This window comes from Scyliorhinus torazame, chromosome 2 (assembly GCF_047496885.1).
Source record: "Scyliorhinus torazame isolate Kashiwa2021f chromosome 2, sScyTor2.1, whole genome shotgun sequence".
Lineage (NCBI taxonomy): Eukaryota > Metazoa > Chordata > Chondrichthyes > Carcharhiniformes > Scyliorhinidae > Scyliorhinus > Scyliorhinus torazame.
Window position 1 is genome coordinate 91,012,782 of NC_092708.1, and position 20,758 is coordinate 91,033,539.

The window sequence follows — 20,758 nt, forward strand, 5'->3', positions numbered from 1 at the left end:
GATTTACCATGATAAATTGCCCTTAGTGTCCAAAATTGCCCTTAGTGTTGGGTGGGGTTACTGGGTTATGGGGATAGGGTGGAGGTGTGGACCTTGGGTAGGGTGCTCTTTCCAAGAGCCGGTGCAGATTCGATGGGCCGAATGGCCTCCTTCTGCACTGTAAATTCTATGAAAATGTAATTAATGCTGAGAGGTAGCATGTAAACATTGAGCTTTGGGATATTGGGAGAAGCAAACTGAGAGAGGGAAGGGCAGTTGATAAGCCATTTGATTGGCCTCTTATTAGGGATAAATATGTTCATAAGCTACCAATCAGAGCAAAATACTGCAGATACTGGAAATCTGAAAAACAAAACCCCAGAAAATCCTCGATGCTCAGCAGAGCGCGCAGCATCCGTGAAACCTAGTTAATGGTCTGGTTGTCACGTGGAGCCATATTGCCCCTCCCCCCCCCCCCCCACCCCGTTGCAAGACCAGTTGCCAGCCAACACATCTGAAAGAAATGTGCTGCCGGCGGGCTCAGCGAGCAGAGTGTGGGGCTAAACAAGTGGAAAATGGGACTTTTCGCCCCTCAAAAGGGAGGAACCCATGCCCTCGAGAGCCACTGGTCAATCTGACTAGCCAGCTGCTCTAGCAGTCTCAGGAGAGCCAGTTCTCGGTAGTGGTCACTGCTGGAATTGCAAGGAGGTCCTTGATTGAGAGACAAGTCTGGGTTAGTGGACGGAAGAGATTGGGGAATGTAGGGAGGGTGTGTTGAGGAGGGCATGTTTTGGAGGTGCGGCGAGAAGGAATAAAGAAGGGGTTATTGTCATGGGGGATGCACCCAATGTGCACAGGACACATCCCCTATCTGCTCCACCTGAATGATCCCCTCTTCCCCCCCATTCCCCCTCCTGCGTTTTAAGCAATTTCCTTAAAATGGCAGCCTGCCCGCTGCCACCTGCCTGCTCACACCAATGATTTTCTGGTGTGGGCAGCATATTATTCCGGCCAGTTGGCTTAGCAACAAGCTCAATTGGCCATTAATGTATTTATTTTAAAATGCTGGCCCGCTCACCTGTCATGTTATGGAGGAGAGATATACAGAAAGTATACAAACATAACCTTCTGCATGATGACCATAGTTAATTTCTCCATATGTGAGCTAATTCTGTATGGCCAATATGTTGGAGTAATACTGTCGATACTTTTTTTAAATGTGAGGAAGAAATTCCATTTGTTGACATTCTAATGATTTACCACTGTGTTCAGTCTATCTTTTGTCTTTTGTTTTCTCCTGGCCTTTTCCTCTGGGATTGCACTTCCTATTTCACTGTTGATCTATAATTATCTTGAAGAACTGGCATTTTGTAGAAATTTATAAGTAAGCATGTTCGAGCTTCAATGGGATCCATGGAATAGTTATTACTGTTTTCAGTTGGGGAACTGTCTCTCATCGAAACTCAGCATGGGGGCATGGTAGATAGCACAGTGGTTAGCACAGTCGCTCCACAGCTCCAGGGTCTCGGATTCGATTCCCGGCTTGGGTCACTGTCTGAGCGGAGTCTGCACGTCCTCCCGTGTCTGCGTGGGTTTCCTCCGGGTGCTCCGGTTTCCTCCCACAGTCCAAAGATGTGCAGGTTAGGTGGATTGGCCATGCTAAATTGCCTTTGGTGTCCAAAAAAGGTAGGTGGGGCTACTGGTTTACAGGAATAGGATGGAGGTGTGGGCTTGGGTAGTGTGCCCTTTCCAAGTGCCGGTGCAGACTCGATGGGCCGAATGGCCTCCTGCACTGTAAATTCTATGATTCTGTGAGTTTCGCATTTGGTGTGGGGTTCCTTTTGATGCCAACTGTACCAGAAGTTTCAGTAAAATTAATATTCACATATTATTTACATTTTTTCTGGCTTTGTGATATCCTTTTGCGCATACAAGAGGATTTTTTTTCTTGCATTATGTGGTAACAGTAAGGGTGATATCTTCCATACTTTTATGAAATTACCGTAATCACATTTAATATAAAATGCCACCATGTCAATGCAAGACCTACCATACCACTAGCATACACTAATAACTTAATAAGGAAATAATACAAATCCAAAACCCAGCTACAGGGACTACATTTACCAAAAGGATGTTTTCCTTTATACACTCGCTCAAGAAAACATTCATGTTCAGACTGAGGATGGACATTAGAATGGTGCAGTTAGCTCGGAGAAGCTGGACATTTGAATTTAAATTGCTTTTGTTTTCTCAATTTGTTAAAATTGGTTCATTTACTGGCATAATTTTATTTTTCAGATTTAAAAAAATGTTTACTAAGGAATATAAAGCAAGCAATGATCAGTTCTTAAACACTTTTCCTTTCCTCCCTGCTCCCCACTCTTTGACCCATTTTCCCCTTTTGAATGTACAGTTGCCCATTAAGATGCAGTTTACTTTGGACGATGTGAGCCTTTACTATTTTCCCAAGATGACCATTCTTCTTAAGTCCCAGATTAGAGGGTCTGTGCTTAGCAAGTTACAGGAGCATCTTAGCCAAATCCGAAAGCCCTCAGCCAATATCCATATGCACTTCGAGCAAGAATCTCTGAAGAGAAATCACAATTACTAACCCTAATTTGCATTGAGTATTAGAATTGGCAAGTCATGTTGCAGCTGTATAGAACCTTAGTTAGGCCACACTTGGAGTATAGTGTTCAATTCTGGTCGCCACACTACCAGAAGGATGTGGAGGCTTTAGAGAGGGTGCAGAAGAGATTTCCTAGGATGTTGCCTGGTATGGAGGGCATTAGCTATGAGGAGCGGATGAATAAACTAGGTTTGTTCTCACTGGAACGACGGCGGTTGAGGGGCGACCTGATAGAGGTCTAAAAAATTATGAGGGGCATAGACAGAATGGATAGTCAGAGGCTTTTTCCCAGGGTAGAGAGATCAATTACCAGGGGGCATAGGTTTAAGGTGCGAGGGGCAAGGTTTAGAGGAGATGCACGAGGCAAGTTTTTTACTCTGAGAGTAGTGGGTGCCTGGAACTCGCTGCCGGAGGAGGTGGTGGAAGCAGGGACGATAGTGTCTTTTAAGGGGCATCTTGACAAATACATGAATAGGATGGGAATAGAGGGATACTGACCCAGGAAGTGTAGAAGATTTTAGTTTAGATGGGCAGCATGGTCAGCATAGGCTTGGGGGGCCGAATTGCCTGTTCCTGTGCTGTACATTTCGTTGTTCTTTGTTCTATTTTTTTTTTTAAGCCCTCCCATCCTTTTCTAAAGATGCTAAGACCAATTATAGCTTTTGTGTACCATAGTTATTGTGACCTGCTGATATTGTTAGGCCGAGTGCTACTTTGAATCGTATTTTTTTTTGTCCTGTAGTCAATTTGCAAAACTCGCATAGCTTTTATTTTGAAGCATTTTTTAAAAATGTGCTGTTCAATATGTTTTCAGTCATCAATTTCTTGTCCTTTTTATCAATAGCAAAAGATCCAAGCCAAAAGCCCCAGCGCCACCAACATTCTCCAAACATGTTGAGAGTTCTTCAGTAGCTAAAAGCCTCGAGGGTGAAAGTAAAACCATGGAACAGAAAGACAATGTTAATAGACACTTTGATTTGACTGTGGTTCTGCCAGGAGGACTGGAACAATCAACCAATATAAATGGAAGGTTGGTGCTTTTGTACCTTACCCCACATTCACCTATAATGCATCTTTTTATAGCTTGGTTTGTGTTTCTATTGAGACACTTTCTAAAATGTTTTGTCTATTTTCTAATTAATATTGTAACTACAAATCATATCATCATTGTGGCTAATAATGATGTGGCCACTGAATGTATCACAAAATTAATGATAATCATGTTATGTACGTGATTGCACATGCAAAGTCGTCTCCTGTCAGCACCGATTAATTGGGTGCAAGTTTAAAAAATAATATTATTTACACACAATTTCATTTGGCGCAATAGATATTATTTAATTTTCTGCCAGCTCACTTTAGTTTGCATTATACAGTAATTTTAAGGCTTTTAAAAGTAGGATGTTGCATGCTAACCTGGTTCATGGCATGTCACAAGTTTTATTGCATTTGTAAATTCATATATGGACTATCTGATATGGTTCAGTACACTTTTTAGTACTGGTGATTGATGGGGCTGCAATCAATCCTAGAAGCGTGATGGGACAGAGGTTACTGGATTGAGTGATGCATGGCCTGAGAAAAGTTGAAGGCCAGTGAGATGCTGCATCCTTCATCTCAGCATGGTGGCACAGTGGTTAGCACTGCTACCTCTCAACTCCAGGATCCTGGGTTCAATTCCGGCCTCGGGTGACTGCCTGTGTGGTGTGGAGTTTGCACTTTCTCCTCGTGTCTGCGTGGGTTTCCTCCGGATGCTCCAGTTTCCTCCCACAGTCCAAAGATGTGCAGGTTAGGTAGATTGGCCTTGCTAAATTGCCCCTTAGTGTCTGAAAAGGTTAGATCAGGTTATGGGGATAGGGTGGAGGCGTGGGCGTGGGCTTGGGTAGGGTGCTCTTTCCAAGGGCCGGTGCAGATTCAATGGGCCGAATGGCCTCCTTCTGCACTGTAAATTCTATGATTCTATAATCTACTTTGATTTTAAGCCCAAATTGTAGAAGTTGTTTTTTAAGTTTTGGCAATGTGCGTGAGATACTTATAAAAGTTTACCTTGCAGGGATTGGTGAAATATACTTCAAGTTGAGAATAGTTGGTTGATCGTTGTGAAAATAGTTCCAGGTTTAAAACAAATGCTTCAGTAAATCTTTCCAGAGGTGGAATACAGATTATGGTAGTAATAATTTGATTGTTATTTCAAAGAGCCAGCACGGGGGCACTGGACCAAATGGCCTCCTTCTGTGATTCTGTGATATCAATTCACTGTTGAATCCAATTGTAATTTGAAGACAGCCATCATGAAAAAAAAATCTGATGACATTGAGCTGAGGAAGAATCATTATCACCATCCCAGGAAAAGCTCCAGGGCAAAGAGACTATCAAAATCAGACTAGACAATTAGGCATCAGGATATATATAGCAGTTGTAGGAAAAGATCAAAACCAATCCATCAAGCCTTAACCCCTGCAGTAACAACCTTCCAACACCAATCCATCTTTGCCCTCTGTACTGCAAGAAAAATCCCTTCAGACTTTCACCAATGTTTGCACAGCTATCACTTCACATTGTTGGCTGAAGACTTCACGATAACCATTTGGAAAAATAAACCCGCTTTGTTCAGCTGTTATAATTTTCAGTGTCTTCACAGACTGGCATCACCAAATTATTTGACTGGGCATGCTACTTAGAGTACATTTGGAATGAATTTACAGGGTTAGTAGTCTGAAACAATGGCCAGTATTACAGGTGGGACCGGCGGAGGATGGGAATGGAATATTTGGAGAGTCAGCCAGAGGTCCACTGACTTTCAATGGCACTGGAAAATCCTGGCCACGGGTGGGGTCAGAAATTCCCAGCCAATGTTTAGGAGGGAGAAAGAATACTTTATTCATGTGAGAAATTTATTGCACTTTATTTAAGAAAAAAATAAAACATTTCTATGTACTTTAAATCTTCTAACTTCGGTTAGCAATTGTGCAAGTTCTGTAATTCAGTGGTGGTTAAAATTGGCAAGTCCTGCAATTATGCACTTCGTAGAATCATAGAAAAACACAGCACAGAAGAAAGCCATTCAGCCCATTATATCTGTTCCAACTCTTTTGGAAAGTTATTCAATTAGTCCCTTCTCCTGCATAAACAGCATAGAATACCTACAGTGCAGAAGGAGGCCATTCAGCCCATCGTCTGCACCGATCCCCCAAAAGAGCACTCGGCCCAGGTTCACTCCCCCACCCAACCTAACCTGCACATCCCTGAACACTTGAGGGGAAATTATCATGACCAGTCCACCTAACCTGCACATCTTTGGACTGTGGGAGGAAACCGGAGCACCCAGAGGAAACCCACAAAGACACCGGGAGAACATGCAAACTCACACAGTCAACCGAGGCTGGAATCGAACCTGAGCCCCTGGCGCTGTGAGGCAGCAGTGCTGACCACTGCGCCACTGTGCCGCCACCATAGAATATGTAGCAACTCTATGTTCAGGCCATAAGAGATAGGAGCAGAATTAGGCCACTCGGCTCATCGAGTCTGCTCTGCCACTCAATCATGGTGATATTTTTCTCATCCACATTCTCCTGCCTTCTCCCCATGACCCCTGATCCCCTTATTAATCAAGAACTGATCTATCTCTGTCTTAAAGACACTCAGTGATTTGGCCTCTACAGACTTCTGCAGCAAAGACTTGCACAGATTCACCACCCTCTGGCTGAAGAAATTCCTCCTCATCTCTGTTTTAAAGAATCATCCCTTTAGTCTGAGATGGTGTCCTCTGCTTCTAGTTTTTCCTACAAGTGGAAACATCCTCTCTACATCCACTCTATCTAGGCCACGCAGTATCCTGTAAGTTACAATAAGATCCCCCTTTCTAAACTCCCAACGAGTACAGACCTAGAGTCCTCAACCGTTCCTCATACGACAAGCTCTTCATTCCAGGGATCATTCTTGTGAACCTCCTCTGGACCCTTTCCAAGGCCAGCACATCCTTTCTTAGATAGGAGGCCCAAAACTGCTCGCAATACTCCAAATGAGGTCTGACTAGAGCCTTAACAGCCTTAGAAGTACATCCCTGCTCTTGTATTCTAGCCCTCTCGACATGAATGCTAACATTGCATTTGCGTTCCTAACTGCCGACTGAACCTGCGCGTTAACCTTAAGAGAATCGTGAACAAGAACTCCTAAGTCCCTTTGTGCGTCTGATTTCCTCAGCATTTCCCCATTTTGAAAATGGTCTATGCCTCCATTCCTCCTTCCAAAGTGCATAGCCTCACACTTTTCCACATTGTATTTCTTCTGCCATTTCTTTGCCCACTCTCCTGTTCCCTTCTGTGAAAATGAAATGCACTAATTTAGTCTCATTTGCTATATTCAGCATATTGTTTTATAAACAAAGGGACATTTGTGGGAGGAAAATAAACCATTTTTTTTGTTCACACCAGTGAATTATGTTCACATAATTTAGCAGCTCAGAGTTAGTATAAGGTTAATATACTTCACAACACACCAATGCCAGAAGTTAAACCCAATAAAATTCCCAGAAGCACAATAAGCTCATAGTTGCTAACCTTCAAACCTCATTTGTGCATTGCGCTGAGAGCTGAGAACAGCTGGCTGAATTTGCTCCATAAAGCATTGCCTGTGCTTACACTGAAAAAGCATGATGTGTAGTAGAGGTGACTGCCAATGGAATATGGGACAATTTGACATGATCCAAAATAAGCAGATGTTTGGCCCACCCGCAAGCAGCACAGGTTTTGCACCACAAAAAAAGGCAAGAAATACTTAGATCCTCATGGAAAGCAGACAGTCAGCAACTTTTAATATGATTTATGACGATCACGTGCTTTATTTGGTTATAATGATCTTTCTATTCTACACATGGTATATTTGTCCTTGTTTTTGATTGGCCTGTGTGAATGACAAGGGTTGATTGAGATAGTCTGGATAGGTTGTTCTGAAATAAACTCTTGCAGTGGCAAAACTGTCCAAAGTTTTCTAAAGGATCAAACATTAAGATTGAATCATTTCCTGTTGAGTTACAAAACATCTTGGGCCCTGATTTTTCTAAGGTAATGATTTATTTATACAAAGCATTTGGATTCTCGATGACCGCTCCTGATCTGATGCCAATTCCAAACTCTTAGAAAGCATATGATTATTCTTTAAAGTGTTTCTCAAAGAATGTTCTCCTTTAAAGGCAGTTACCCTTGTCTTTGCCATTCTTGTTCACATCAGTGTTATAGTCTCATAGAATGCATGGAATCACTACAATGAAGAAGGAGGCCATTCGGCCTATCAAGTCTGCACTGACTCTCTAAAAGTGCACCCTACCTAGAATCCACTCCTCCGCCCTAGCCCCGGAACAAATAGTGAGTGGGCAAATCAATGGCAGATGCAGTATAATTTGGATAAGTGTGAGGTTATTCACTTTGGAAGCAAAAATAGGAAGGCAGATTACTACCTGAACGGTTGTAAATTGGGAGAGGGGAGTGTGCAGCGGGACCTTGGTGTCCTTGTGCATCAGTCACTGAAGGTAAGCATGCAGGTGCAGCAGGCGGTAAAGAAGGCTAATGGTATGTTGGCCTTCATTGTGAGAGGTTTCGAATACAGAAACAAGGATGTGTTGCTGCAATTATACAGGGCCTTGGTGAGACCACACCTAGAATATTATGTGCCGTTTTGGTCTCCTTTTCTGAGGAAGGATGTTCTTGCTCGCCAGGGAGTGCAGCGAAGGTTTACGAGACTGATTCCAGGAATGGTGGGATTGTCAGAGAGGAGAGATTGACGAGGTTAGGATTGCTCTCGCTGGAGTTCAGAAGAATGAGGGGGGATCTCATAGAGACTTATAAAATTCTAACAGGACTAGACATGGTGGATGCAGGAAAGATGTTACCAATGATGGGTGTGCCCAGAACCAGGGATCACAGTCTGAGGATTCAAGGTAAACCATTTCAGACAGAGATGAGGAGACATTTCTTCACCCAAAAAGTGGTGAGCCTGTGGAATTCATTACCACAGGAAGTAGTTGATGCTAAAACATTGAATATATTCAACAGGCGGCTAGGTATAACACTTGGGGAGAATGGGATCAAAGGCTGGGGAGAAAGCAGGATTAGGCTATTGAGTTGGATGATCAGCCATGATTGTGATAAATGGTGGAGCAGGCTCGAAGGGCCAAAAGGCCTCATCCTGCTCCTATCTTCTATATATCTATGTAACTCCACCTAATGTGCACATCTTTGGATGCTAAGGGGCAATTTAGCATGGCCAATCCACCTAAACTGCACATCTTTGGATTGTGGGAGTAATCCACAGCACCTGGAGAAAGCCTACGCAGACACGGAGAAATGTACAAACTCCACACAGGTCAGGAATCGAATCCGGGTCCCTGGTGCTATTAGACAGTAGTGCCGCGCTCGTGCATTATCAGATCAACTGGTGCAATCAGCTTAATCCATGTAGTTGTGATGTTTTATACACCACACGTAAGCACTGTCTACCAACCAGAAGTTTGTAAATGCATGAGGGAAGATTTTTTTAAATCTATAGCAAATCAGGAAAAATATATGCAAATTCTCATCCCCTACCCCCACCCCCTGTCAGTAACCAAAACTAGCCTTGGAGATCAAATTGCCCACGATACGTGGCATGTATATCTTGTATAACATGATCTCTGCCCCAGGCAGAGTTCTCTTCTGAAGGTGCAAAGCATCACTAACCGCATTAGTCTACACTTTATTCCAAACCTCTGTTATCCTCTCGGAAAACTACATCTATAATGCATTGATCAGTGACAAAAACACCTCCGTTTTGAATGCCCCTAGTGTTTTAAATAATTGTGAACAGAAGTTTATTTATTATCTTGATCTATCCTGGCTCTCATATTTAAGCTACTTTTTAAAATTATACAATCAAAATTTCATTAAGATTTATGAGTATTCCAAATAGATTCCTCACTCATAATTTTCCAGCACTCTGGCAGCTGCTGTTGAAAGCTGACCACCTTGAACGATCTGATAGAATCACAGCAGTGGTAGTTTCAGCAAGTTGAATCTCGAGCTTTGCAGATTGTTTTTAAAAATAAGCTGTTTAACCTGACAGAAGCGTTTGCTTTTTTTTAGCACACCGATGATGGATCTGTTGATTTTCCTCTGTGGCAAGTTTCATTTGAATCCATCAAGTCACGTTATGGAATTGGTGGGTGAAGAGAAGAATCCAATCCAGTTCAAGCCCAACACTTTGATCGGGGCATTAGAAGTGGAGAAAGTTATTCTGAAGCAGAAAAACATGGGAGAAAAAAAGAAGCCAATTTCAGTGGTGCCCGAGGTCAGTATGGTTGAATAGCACATCATGGAATGGCAATAAAGCATGCAAATAATTTTAACAGGGAAATTGTTCTTGAATTTGTAATGAATAGGTTTAACTGAAAATGTAAACTCTGCTGCAGAGAATAAGGCAGCACTCTGTAGAGGGAGAGTTTCCACTCGGTGGTGGTGGCGGCACTGTTAAGTTCTTTTGAGGCAACCTGTCTGAAATTGAAGTCACTCGTGCAAAATATCGTGGCATTGTAAGTGCAAATTATGTTGAGCACAAATCACGCTTCGCTAATCCTCTCTGGTTTAGAAGCTGGCCCTTTACACGAAACATGCCAGACACTCAGGATGAATTAATCACCATTGAACGTTTCTGCTAATTGCAGTCAGCAGTAAAACCATGGTGATTAGTGCAAAATATTGCTGATGTTGAAAATCTGAAATAAAAAAAGAAGTACTAGAAAAACAGCCGGCCTGGCAGCATCTGTGGAGATAGAAACAGGTAACTTTGAGTCGAATGTGACTTCTTCAGAACTTCAGTTAAACAGTAGTGCTTGCAGATGATCTCTAAAAGTGCAGACAAAGATCCAATGACCTCTGTGGTGGTGGCTTCCCCTTTCCTGTTGATGGTTTCAATCTGGCGCCAAGTCCAGGGATTTCCATGAGTGAAAAATAGAGATGTCCACATGCAGATAGGGAGTCATTTCAGGTATTGTCACATATGGCAAACCAGGAAGTTAATAACACCAGGTAATTAGATATCATTACCATTGGATTTATATGGAAGCTAAGATATCAATACGAATAAACTTTTTTAAAAAAAAGAGTTAAATATGGATTTTTAAAGACATCATGGAGAAATTTGACAGGTGTGTTTTTCCCACCAAGTTGCCCCCGTTGCCGATCCTGTTGCTCCGGGGGCATAGAGGGAGAGTTCCAAAACTGGTTTCATGCTGCGTGATGCACCCGCCGCGCCACGCCCAGTGCGATTTGGATTGCACCCACACTGACATAATCCAGGTAATTAAATATGCGCATCCCACTTCAGGCCGCAGTCTCCTGGCTCCCAGTAGTCACCAGCAGCAGGCCTCAAGCTGGCACAAATTTGTATTGGTCTCCACAAAATGGAGACCAGGCGTATAGGTCACAACAGGGGCCTTTGTGGGACCAGCTGGCACAAGGTGGTGATGCAAGGCTGGCAAAACCAGGGTGCCCGGTTGGCACCAGCAATGCCAGTGTGCCACCCTCCCCCAAAGGCCTGTGATCCCCTGGGACATCCCCATGAGTACCGTTCCGTCTAGTACCCATTTATCATAGATTATCATAGAATTTACAGTGCAGAAGGAGGCCATTCGGCCCAGCGAGTCTGCACCGGCTTGTGAAAGAGCACCCAACCCAAGGTCAACACCCCCACCCTATCCCCATAACCCAATAACCCCACCCAACACTAAGGGCAATTTTGGACACAAAGGGCAATTTATCATGGCCAATCCACCTAACCTGCACATCTTTGGACTGTGGGAGGAAACCGGAGCACCCGGAGGAAACCCACGCACACACGGGGAGGATGTGCAGACTCCGCACAGTCAGTGACCCAAGCCGGAATTGAACCTGGGACCCTGGAGCTGTGAAGCAATTGTGCTATCCACAATGCTACCGTGCTGCCCCAGTATGGAGACCAGTAATGAACGGCACTCCGCTGAGGTCTCCGATGTGAAAGAGATAGATCCCAATGCCTCGGGAAACGGCACATTAAAGTGGGACTACATGTCTCACTCTAATATGCGTTAGATCTTGCAAGGTGTTGCAAACTGGGTAGATCCCAGGAGCGGGGTCTCCCGGCTTCTATCGGCCACGTTCCGCTACGGCTGGCAGCCTTCCATACGCAACGTGGTCGATCGCGCCCTTTGTTTTTTTTGTTGGGAGAATCGCACCCAACATATCACAAATATAGAATTAGTTTTTCACGGCCACTAAGTGGGGTTGGCAGCAATGATGAAATTAGCACACCTTTTTAATACCCAGTTTTAAAAAATTCATTTATGGGATGTGGGCCTCTCTGGCTAGGTCAGCATTTATTGTCTAACCCTAGTTGCCCTTCAGAAGGTTGTGGTGAGCTGCCTTCTTGAATTGCTGCAGTCCATGAGGTGGTAGGTACACCCATCCACTGTGCTGTTAGGGAGGGAGTTCCAGTATGTTGCTCCAGCGACAGTGAAGGAATGGCGATATATTTACAAGTCAGGGTGGTGAATGACTTGGAGGGGAACCTCCAGGTGGTGGGGTTCCCAGGTATCTGCTGCTCTTGTTCTTCTAGATAGTAGTGGTCATTGGTTTGGAAGGTGTTGTCGAAGGAACCTTGGTGAGTTACTGAAGTGCATCTTGTAAATGGTACACATGGCTGTCATTGTTCGTCGGCGGTGGAGGGTTTGAATGTTTGAAAGGGGGAGCAATCAAGTGGGCTGCATTGTCCTGGATGGTATCGAGCTTCTGGAGTGTTGTTGGAGCTACACTCATCCAGGCAAGTGGAGAGTATTCTATTACACTCCTCACTAGTGTCTTGTAGAGGACGGACAGGCTTTGGGGAGTCAGCAGGTGAGTTACTCACCGTAGCATTTCTGGTCTTTGACCTGCCCTGGTAGTCACAGTATTAATGTGGCTAGTACAGTTCAGTTTCTGATCAATGGTATCCCCCAGAATGTTGATTTGGGGGGATTCAGCAATGGTAATGCCATTGAATGTCAAGGGGCGGTGGTTAGATCCTCTCTCGTAGGAGATGGTCATTGCCTGGCACTTGTGTGGCACAAATGTAACTTGCCACTTGTCAGCCCAAGCCTGGATATTGTCCAGGTCTTGTTGCAATTGGACATGGACTGCTTCATTATCTGAGAAGTCTCGAATGATGCTGAACATTGTGCAGTCCGCAAACATCCCCACTTCTGACCTTATGTTGGAAGGCAGGTCATTGATGAAGCAGCTGAAGATGGTTGGGCCTAGGACATTACCCTGAGGAACTCCTGTAGTGATGTCCTGGAGTTGAGATGATTGACCTCCAACCACCACAACCATCTTCCTTTGTGCTGGATAGGACTCCAACCAGTGGTGAGTTTTCTCCCCAATTCCCATTAACTCCTTATTCACCCGAGGATTTTACAGTAAGACTAACAGTATAAAAGTGGAAGTTTTCATCAATTCACTGATGATTAGGGGTTGCACTCTGGGGACAGGGCATCAATACCTCACCCTCTGAAGGAGGGTTAAATCACTGAAAACAACGTCTGGATTTCCACAATATTTTACACATGCGGGCTTCTGAATTTGCTGTCCATTGTTTCAGTGGAGTAATGACAACAAACGTTCACCATTTCACTGTCCTCACTGCTGCAACGTCTGGCTCAATCTGTCAATGATGAATTGTTTACTGGCTGTGACTGATGCTTAAAATAGAAAGTCGGAATGTTTGCGTTAATACATTAGTCCAGAGCGAAAGACTGAGAAAATGGTTATTCTGCCAAAGAACAAGATGAATAAAATAGGATATCAGTTCCAGAGTCTCAGTAACACAGGAGCAGTGATATTCCATCATGCATTTGATTATCCCTTTCTGTATTACTCTTTATAATCTGGATCTTGTTAACCAGATATTTGTCCAGCTTCCTTCTTCTGAATTGCATAAATTTGTTCAACATCAATTATCACAGTTCTGAGTTTATTTTGTGTCGCCTTTGCTTTTTAAACTCAAGTCCGACTTGAGACTTGTTAGATCTTTCACTGTTATCTGCTTGTCTCGTTTTCATAGTCTGCAATAAATTACCTCTTTGCATTTACAGTTTCAATTCAAATTGACATTTTCAAAATCCAGCCATGCCTTATCTTAATCTTGTATTCAGTGGAAAAAAAAGTTCAGTTCTTGATGTCTTTGCATAATTCAAATTATAGACACGTGTAACACAATTGTGTGATCTCCTAATTCATCCATTCAGTACTGGAGAGGAATGCCAAAAATTCCACATATTATTTCCATTATTTCAATGATCTACATGACATTAGAATAAATTGCATTAAAAGACACTGATGTATTTTAATGACTCCACTTCCAACATTCACTCGCCAAAACTTAAATTGCCACCTTTGCATGGCCTTGTAACACAGATGATAGTTTATCGTTCGAAACTCCAAAAGTCTGAGCTTGAGAGAGAAAAGAAAATGGTGGCCCTAAATTAAAGCTGTGTAAGAACACTGAGATGTACCTTGTAAGTAATATTAATCGAAGAGCAACAGATCAACCTCATGCTGGCAGACATCTTGAGCTTCTTTACTCAGCTTTATCTTGTTTTTCCTCCTCCATGTGTGTTTTTCTCTTGCATCTTTCAAAATATTTTCTTTGGGTTTTTTTCAACCAGTCTGTCTGATGCACCTTGTTGCAAGGTTACCCTTATTTGATAACTTCACATATGCACAGTCAAGAATTCATATTGAGCGACATTTTAGTTAACCGAGACAACAAAGTTAAGTTCATTTGTTGGAATTTCTGTTTGAAAATAATAATGTTAAGACAAGCCTGGTAAGGATTAGGTTGTTCCCAGGCTTACAAACGTACAAATTAGGTGCCAAAGTAGGCCGTTTGGCCCCTTGAATCTGCTCCACGATTCATTAAGATCATGACTGATCTGATTGTGGCCTCAACTTCACATTCCAATCTACCAACAATGTCCTTTGACTCCCTTGTTCGTCATGAATATATCTATCGCTGTCTCAAAAATATTCAATGATTCTGCTTCCACATATCCCTGGGGAAGAGAGTTCCAAAGACTCTCAACCCTCTGAGAGAAAAGATTTCTCCTCTTCTTCATCTTAAATGGGAGGCCCTTTGTTTTTAAACTGTACCCTTCGTTCTACTTTCTCTCAGAACGAGAAAGATTCTTTCAGCATCCACTCATGATCTTATTCTTCTAGACTTCAATGTCTACAGGCCCAGCCTGCCTGATCTTTCCTCATACGATAAGTGAACAAGTTCACATTTTCCCACATTGTACTCCATCTGTCAAATGGTGTGCCTCCTAACTTAACCTATCTATAACCCTTTGCATGCTCTTTGTGTCCTCTTCCCAACTTGCTTTCCTACCTATCTTTGTATAGTAGAGAGATTCCTCTCTACTATAGTTAGAGAGTTAAGGGTTTTAAATCATTTTAGGCAATTCTTTTCTTGCTACAAAAGAATCCTCAATTGAATTTTTGAACACTCTGGTTCTGGTCGTGAATGAAATTTTAAAAATTGTGAAGGATCTTCGAATCCTCAATCAATATTGGATATGCCCATGATTCTTAGCATTAACTATTGCTGAAAACTCTATTTTGAGGAAGCCATTGGATATTTTTCCAACAGCTGTGAGGATTTAGCAGATAACATGGTTCCTAAAAGTTGGGTTAAATGCAACTCATCCCAAGCTAGCGCAGCATGGTGGCGCAGTGGGTTAGCATTGCGGCCTCACGGCGCCGAGGTCCCAGGTTTGATCCTGGCTCTGGGTCACTGTCTGTGTGGAGTTTGCACATTCTTCTCGTGTTTGAGTGGGTTTCGCCCCCACAACCCAAAGATGTGCAGGGTAGGTGGATTGGTCACGCTAAATTGCCCCTTAATTGGAAAAAAATGAATTGGGTACTCTTAAAAAAAATTTTTATAAACTCATCCCAAATTTGCTCAACAGTCGGTCAGTGCCTGAAAGTAATGTACTTTAAATTGCAATTGTATCAGCATTTTCAACCAACCATGTTCCCATACACTCTGACTAGCTTTCTTTTTACTTTCAGCAAACAGTACGTGTCGTAATAAACTACAAGAAAACTCAGAAAACCATAGTCCGCGTTAGCCCTCTTGTTCCTCTTCAAGAACTGGTACCAATAATCAGCAATAAATGTGAATTTAATCCAAAGAGCACTATTCTCGTTAAAGACTTTGAGTGTCTGGAGCCCTATGACTTAACAAAATCTCTGAAAGAGCTTGGATTACGGGAGGTGTATGCATTGGACACCAGCATAGGTAAGTACCTACGAATGTTGTAGCACAATAATTTCTAACACACGGCTTTGATTTCTGTAGCATGATAATCTTAAAAAGAAATGGAGCATGTAGCACTTAAATTTACATTGATAAAATTTTATTTAAGCTTTATCTATTGTGTAATTTTTTATTTCTGTCCTACAAATAAATTGTCACCAGTATTGTCAAAGATGAGTTTAACAGTTTTGACAAAAACTCAAATATCTATAGCGCCCATGTATGTAGATACACAAGCTACATGAGAGCTTTAATCAGTCAAAAATAGTTGCCGAAACAAACAAACAAGATATTAGGAGGAATACTCAGAAGCTTGGTCAAAGAGTTTCATACTGCCTTTTAGAGGAGAAGATTTAGGTAGAGAAGCTGAAAACGTCACCGAGAGAATTCTAGAAACTTGAACACTGAAGGCATGGCCACTAATGGTGTGGTAAGGGAATGGGTAAAAAAAAAAGTCTGAGAAGCAGGGTTCCTGGAAGGGATTTGTTAGAGATTTCTGGGGTTGGTGGTGGTGCAATAGAGGGTTTAAATACTGGGATGAGAGTTGTATTCAACTTGGTGGCTTTTGGAACTCTGAGCCAATGTCTGTCAGAGAGGAAAACAATGATCCTTCTACATTTTCATTGTTGTCTGTGATCTGTTTATTTAAATGCACAGTAGCTTGAAATTTTGGGGGGCACCGTGCAGGGAACAGCTCATGTGTGGGTTGTGCGGTGCCTGCGTGATTGCGGAAAGGCCATGCACATCTGCAGCTTGGAGGGACCATTGCAGGGTGGGAGCGATGAATGAGTAGCGCCAGCTGAATTTATGATGCTCAGAAAATGGAAAGCCAGCCAGAAGGGTACTAGAATGGTTGATGATGAGGGTAACAAAGTCAAGGATGAAGGTTTCAGTGATTGATTGGCAAAAGCTGCTGATATTATGGAGGTGAAATGTTGGTTTTTGTGATGGATCAATGTGCAAAGTCAGGAGTGGCAAGAGGTGTTGTCAACATGTATGTTGAAGTTGATCCACATTTATAGATGATATTGCCATGGGACAAATGTGAGTAACGGTTATTGTTATAAACCATATTTCTGTAAATGTATAATATCCTGCAAAGTAATAAGTTTATTGATATTGAAAACCAGATATTTAAAGATGTGACTTCTAACTTCATAGGATGTTCCCAGGTTAATTTTCAAAGTGGATCCATGCAAGGTAATGACTTTTCAGGCTTTAATCCAGAGTATAGTTTTTAGTTTGTCTATTGTCTAAACTCGCGCTGAGGTTGTGCCTTACTCTCATGTATGTGTGTATCTCTCACTTTCTGCCACTCTGTTTCCTTTTCTTTCTTGTTCTTCTCCTTTGGCTCACATTCCCCCCACCCCACTTGCTTGTTCACCCTCTTTCCCCTTTTCTCTTTTCTTCCACTTTCATCTGTTAACATGGGTGTCCATCTGTCTGTCTCTGTCACTAATTTGTAACAATCAGTCCTATTTAAGTTCAATCCATGGCTATATCTTGTGCTGTTGTATTCTTTACAGTTCATAACCTAAAGATATATAAGAAGTGTTTATTTGACAAGTGCTTTCTTGGTGTAGCATCTACCTTAACTGGAGCAGTGGATGCTCATTAATTAACAGACACTTGTAAACAAAAAAGTGCACCATTTTCTGTACGTAGTATATTATTCATAGATACTACTAAGATGTGTACTCTGCAACCAATCTTTACTGCCTTCATTTCTAACTTCCCCAAACATACTCTGTGTTTAGGACAGCCTCAGGTTCCTGGAAATATATCTCTGGAAAAAGAAAACAAAAGCTTCTTCAACATGTTTAGACTGAGTAAGAAGAAACGGGAAAAAGTAAGCTTTTCACTTGGGTTTTAATAATGTTTCTGTATTTGGTCTGAAACTGTAGGTGGTTAGTGCAGAGCAACAGGTGGTCTCTATACATGCTAAACAGTTTTACTTTGTGAATAATTGTGCACAATTCCACATTGGTTTTAAGAGCAAGGAGATAACCATCCAGAATAGGAACAAAGAATTGTGGTTACTTTTTTTTAAATTGTAGCCAAACATTTATTGATGTGTGGTCCTAACAATTCAACTTGACCTGCCTACTTTAATCTGATTAACTGCTATTTCTCCATATCTATTTTATACTTTTAAATATGTAGCCATTTGGGCATTGTAGCCAAATGCTTTTGATACTGGACTGGTCACCCTTGAGAGATAAGTTTACCAAATCAAGGTTAGTAGAACTGACTGGTGTAAAAACACAGCTACTTCATTAATGTCCTTCACAGAAGGGATCTTGTCCCCTTACCCAGTTTGGAGAAGACAAAACCTGCAAAAGGGCATTATGTAATTGACTCATAATGTCTTAGCAAGACAACTACTTGTGAAGGAACCATCTCAGGCGAGAGATTTCAAACAGACATATCAGCAACTACCCAGGCAGTAAATCAGCCCATTCAACCCTGCAATGTGCTTCTCATCAATCATGTTAAAAGCAATGGAAGAAGTAATTAATGGTGCCATAAAAGAATACTATTCACCAATAATCTGGTTGCCCATTTTTATTTTGTGTTTTGTTAGGACCACTCAGCTCTTGGCTTTGTCATGTTTTTAATCCAGACTTGGATGCAAGGGCTAAAGCTCACAGGACAGGACACTCCCCCGAAGTAAAGCTGATCTAATGAGTCGAGGAAGATGATCCAGGTTTTTGGAGACCAGTCATCACAAACCTGAACCATTGTGTTGTCCTTGGCCCAATCCTTTCCAGATTTTTCATCAATTGGCTTTCCTTCCATTGTATCATCAGGAATGCAAATATTTGCCAGTTGTTCGAAAGTGTTTGACTCCGAACACAGCTTCTGATGATAAAGTAACCCATACCAACCCACAGCAGGAAATATCATGTACTGGATATGCTCAGCAGGTCAAACCGCATTTGTAGAGGCCGAAACAGAGTTAACGTTTCGGGTCAATAACCTCACCTCAGTTCCTAACTCAGTTTTTTCCTCCACAGCCTGATCTGCTGTAATATTTCCAGCATTTTGTGTTTCTATTTCAGAGTTCCAGGATCAGCAATGTTTAGCTTTTGCCTCTCGAGTATCATGACACGTGTAAGCAACAATAACTCTGGATACCAGAAAGATGTTTAAAGTCAGCTACGAGCTCTTTGCTCTTCGGCTCTCTCGCAGCAGCTATTAATGCATAAAATGTTATAACTTGTCAGGACTGCAGTAGCTTTTAATACAGGAGGGCATTTTAAAAAGTAAGCATTCACTTTCATTTTCAGCCAGCAAGTGCTCCTGCAACCCCATTAGTAAGTCAACAAAGACCCCTTGGCATGAGCAGTGAAAGTGCTTATTACCCAACGTATGAATCTAATACGTTGCCTTCAGATCTGCCGAAAAAAAGACGAGCACCTGCACCACCCCTAACGGTTTCCCAGAGTTTTCCGAAAGATTTAACTCAGCAAGCATTGACAAGGTCTACATCTTACGCTTCTCCAGATGATTCTGCCAATGGTACTGTACAGGTCAGTGAAGTAGGTGCTACCTTTGCATAACTAGTGGTAATTTTAATTGAGCATTTTGTACTATCATGTTCAAGTTTGGATTTCTGCATCTATCTCTTGTATGTTTCAGCCCACTTTGGTGGATCAAGTGGGCCTTAACCCTAGCACAGTACAGTGTAGCATAGTGGTTAGCACTGTTGCTTCACAGCGGCAGGGACCCAGGTTCGATTCCCGGCTTGGGTCACTGTCTGTGCGGAGCCTGCACATTCTCCCCTTGTCTGTGTGGGTTTCTTCCGGGTCCTCCGGTTTCCTCCCACAAGTCCCGAAAGACGTGCTTGTTAGGTGAATTGGGCATTCTGAATTCTCCCTCAGTGTACCCGAACAGGCGCCGGAGTATGGCGACTAGGGGATTTTCACAGAACTGCATTGCAGTGTTAATCTAAGCCTACTTGTGACAATAATAAAGATTATTTTTAAAATACATTTTCTATAGTCACTGCAAATTTCATTAGCTTGCCATGTATTTGAATGACTGGACATCTGCCGAGCATCGATTTCATTGTCCTTTGCCATCATCCAGAAATGAAACAATGCTGTTACTTCCCCGTCTGATACAGATTAGCACCGAGTTGGAACTGTAGAATATGAGCATGCTGTTTGCATTAATTATCAAAATCTTGCTTGTCCACCCCCTCACTCAAGTAAGTTAGAACTAGATTTTCCTTTCGGGTGGGAGGTCAGAGAATGAAAGGATTTTGTGTATTGCAAATTGAATGGACAACAACATTGTTAATACTGCCTGTTTCATTTCCCCAAACTATAAACTACAGAATCCCTACAGTGCAGAAGGAGGCCATTTGGCCCAATAAATCTGCAGTTATCCTCTGAAAGAGAATCCTATCTGGGCCCACTTCCCCACCCTATCCCTGTAACCTGTTGCGCGTTTCTTTTACTTTGTTTTTCTGTGATTCTGTTCCAATTATGGCAATCAGTGAGTTTGCCCTTCTTTCTGTGTTATCTATGTCTTAATGTTTAGAGTCTCCAGGTATCAAATGATACCACCACAAGTTTTAACCGGCTATCAATCAAAGAGCCAAACACCAGTTAGTTAGTTCAAGGTCAAGGGTACTTTATTTACACACAATTAGTCATGCAACATAAACACTACTAGTTAACTACGCCTATCGACTAAGACAACCTGTACTTAACTTCGAGCACCCGGCTTATGTCAGAAAACAGTGGCCGCTGTTCGCTTCTGGATCTATCGGGTTCGAAA

At 42.3% G+C, this 20,758-nt stretch overlaps 1 protein-coding gene across 4 annotated transcripts in view; it reads left to right on the top strand.

The window, feature by feature from the left end:
• The window catches only part of cobll1b (cordon-bleu WH2 repeat protein-like 1b), a 287,566-nt gene that overhangs the window by 184,067 nt on the left and 82,741 nt on the right, over positions 1–20,758 (top strand). For 3 of the 4 annotated variants that reach the window (XM_072474084.1, XM_072474061.1, XM_072474067.1), the window contains exons 3-8: positions 3,456–3,641; positions 9,727–9,931; positions 15,724–15,952; positions 17,132–17,170; positions 17,728–17,819; positions 19,261–19,503. In XM_072474084.1, the coding sequence (XP_072330185.1) occupies positions 3,456–3,641; positions 9,727–9,931; positions 15,724–15,952; positions 17,132–17,170; positions 17,728–17,819; positions 19,261–19,503 (994 nt within the window). The remainder of the gene's footprint in view (positions 1–3,455; positions 3,642–9,726; positions 9,932–15,723; positions 15,953–17,131; positions 17,171–17,727; positions 17,820–19,260; positions 19,504–20,758) is intronic. The other variant, XM_072474076.1, reaches the window with a different exon arrangement.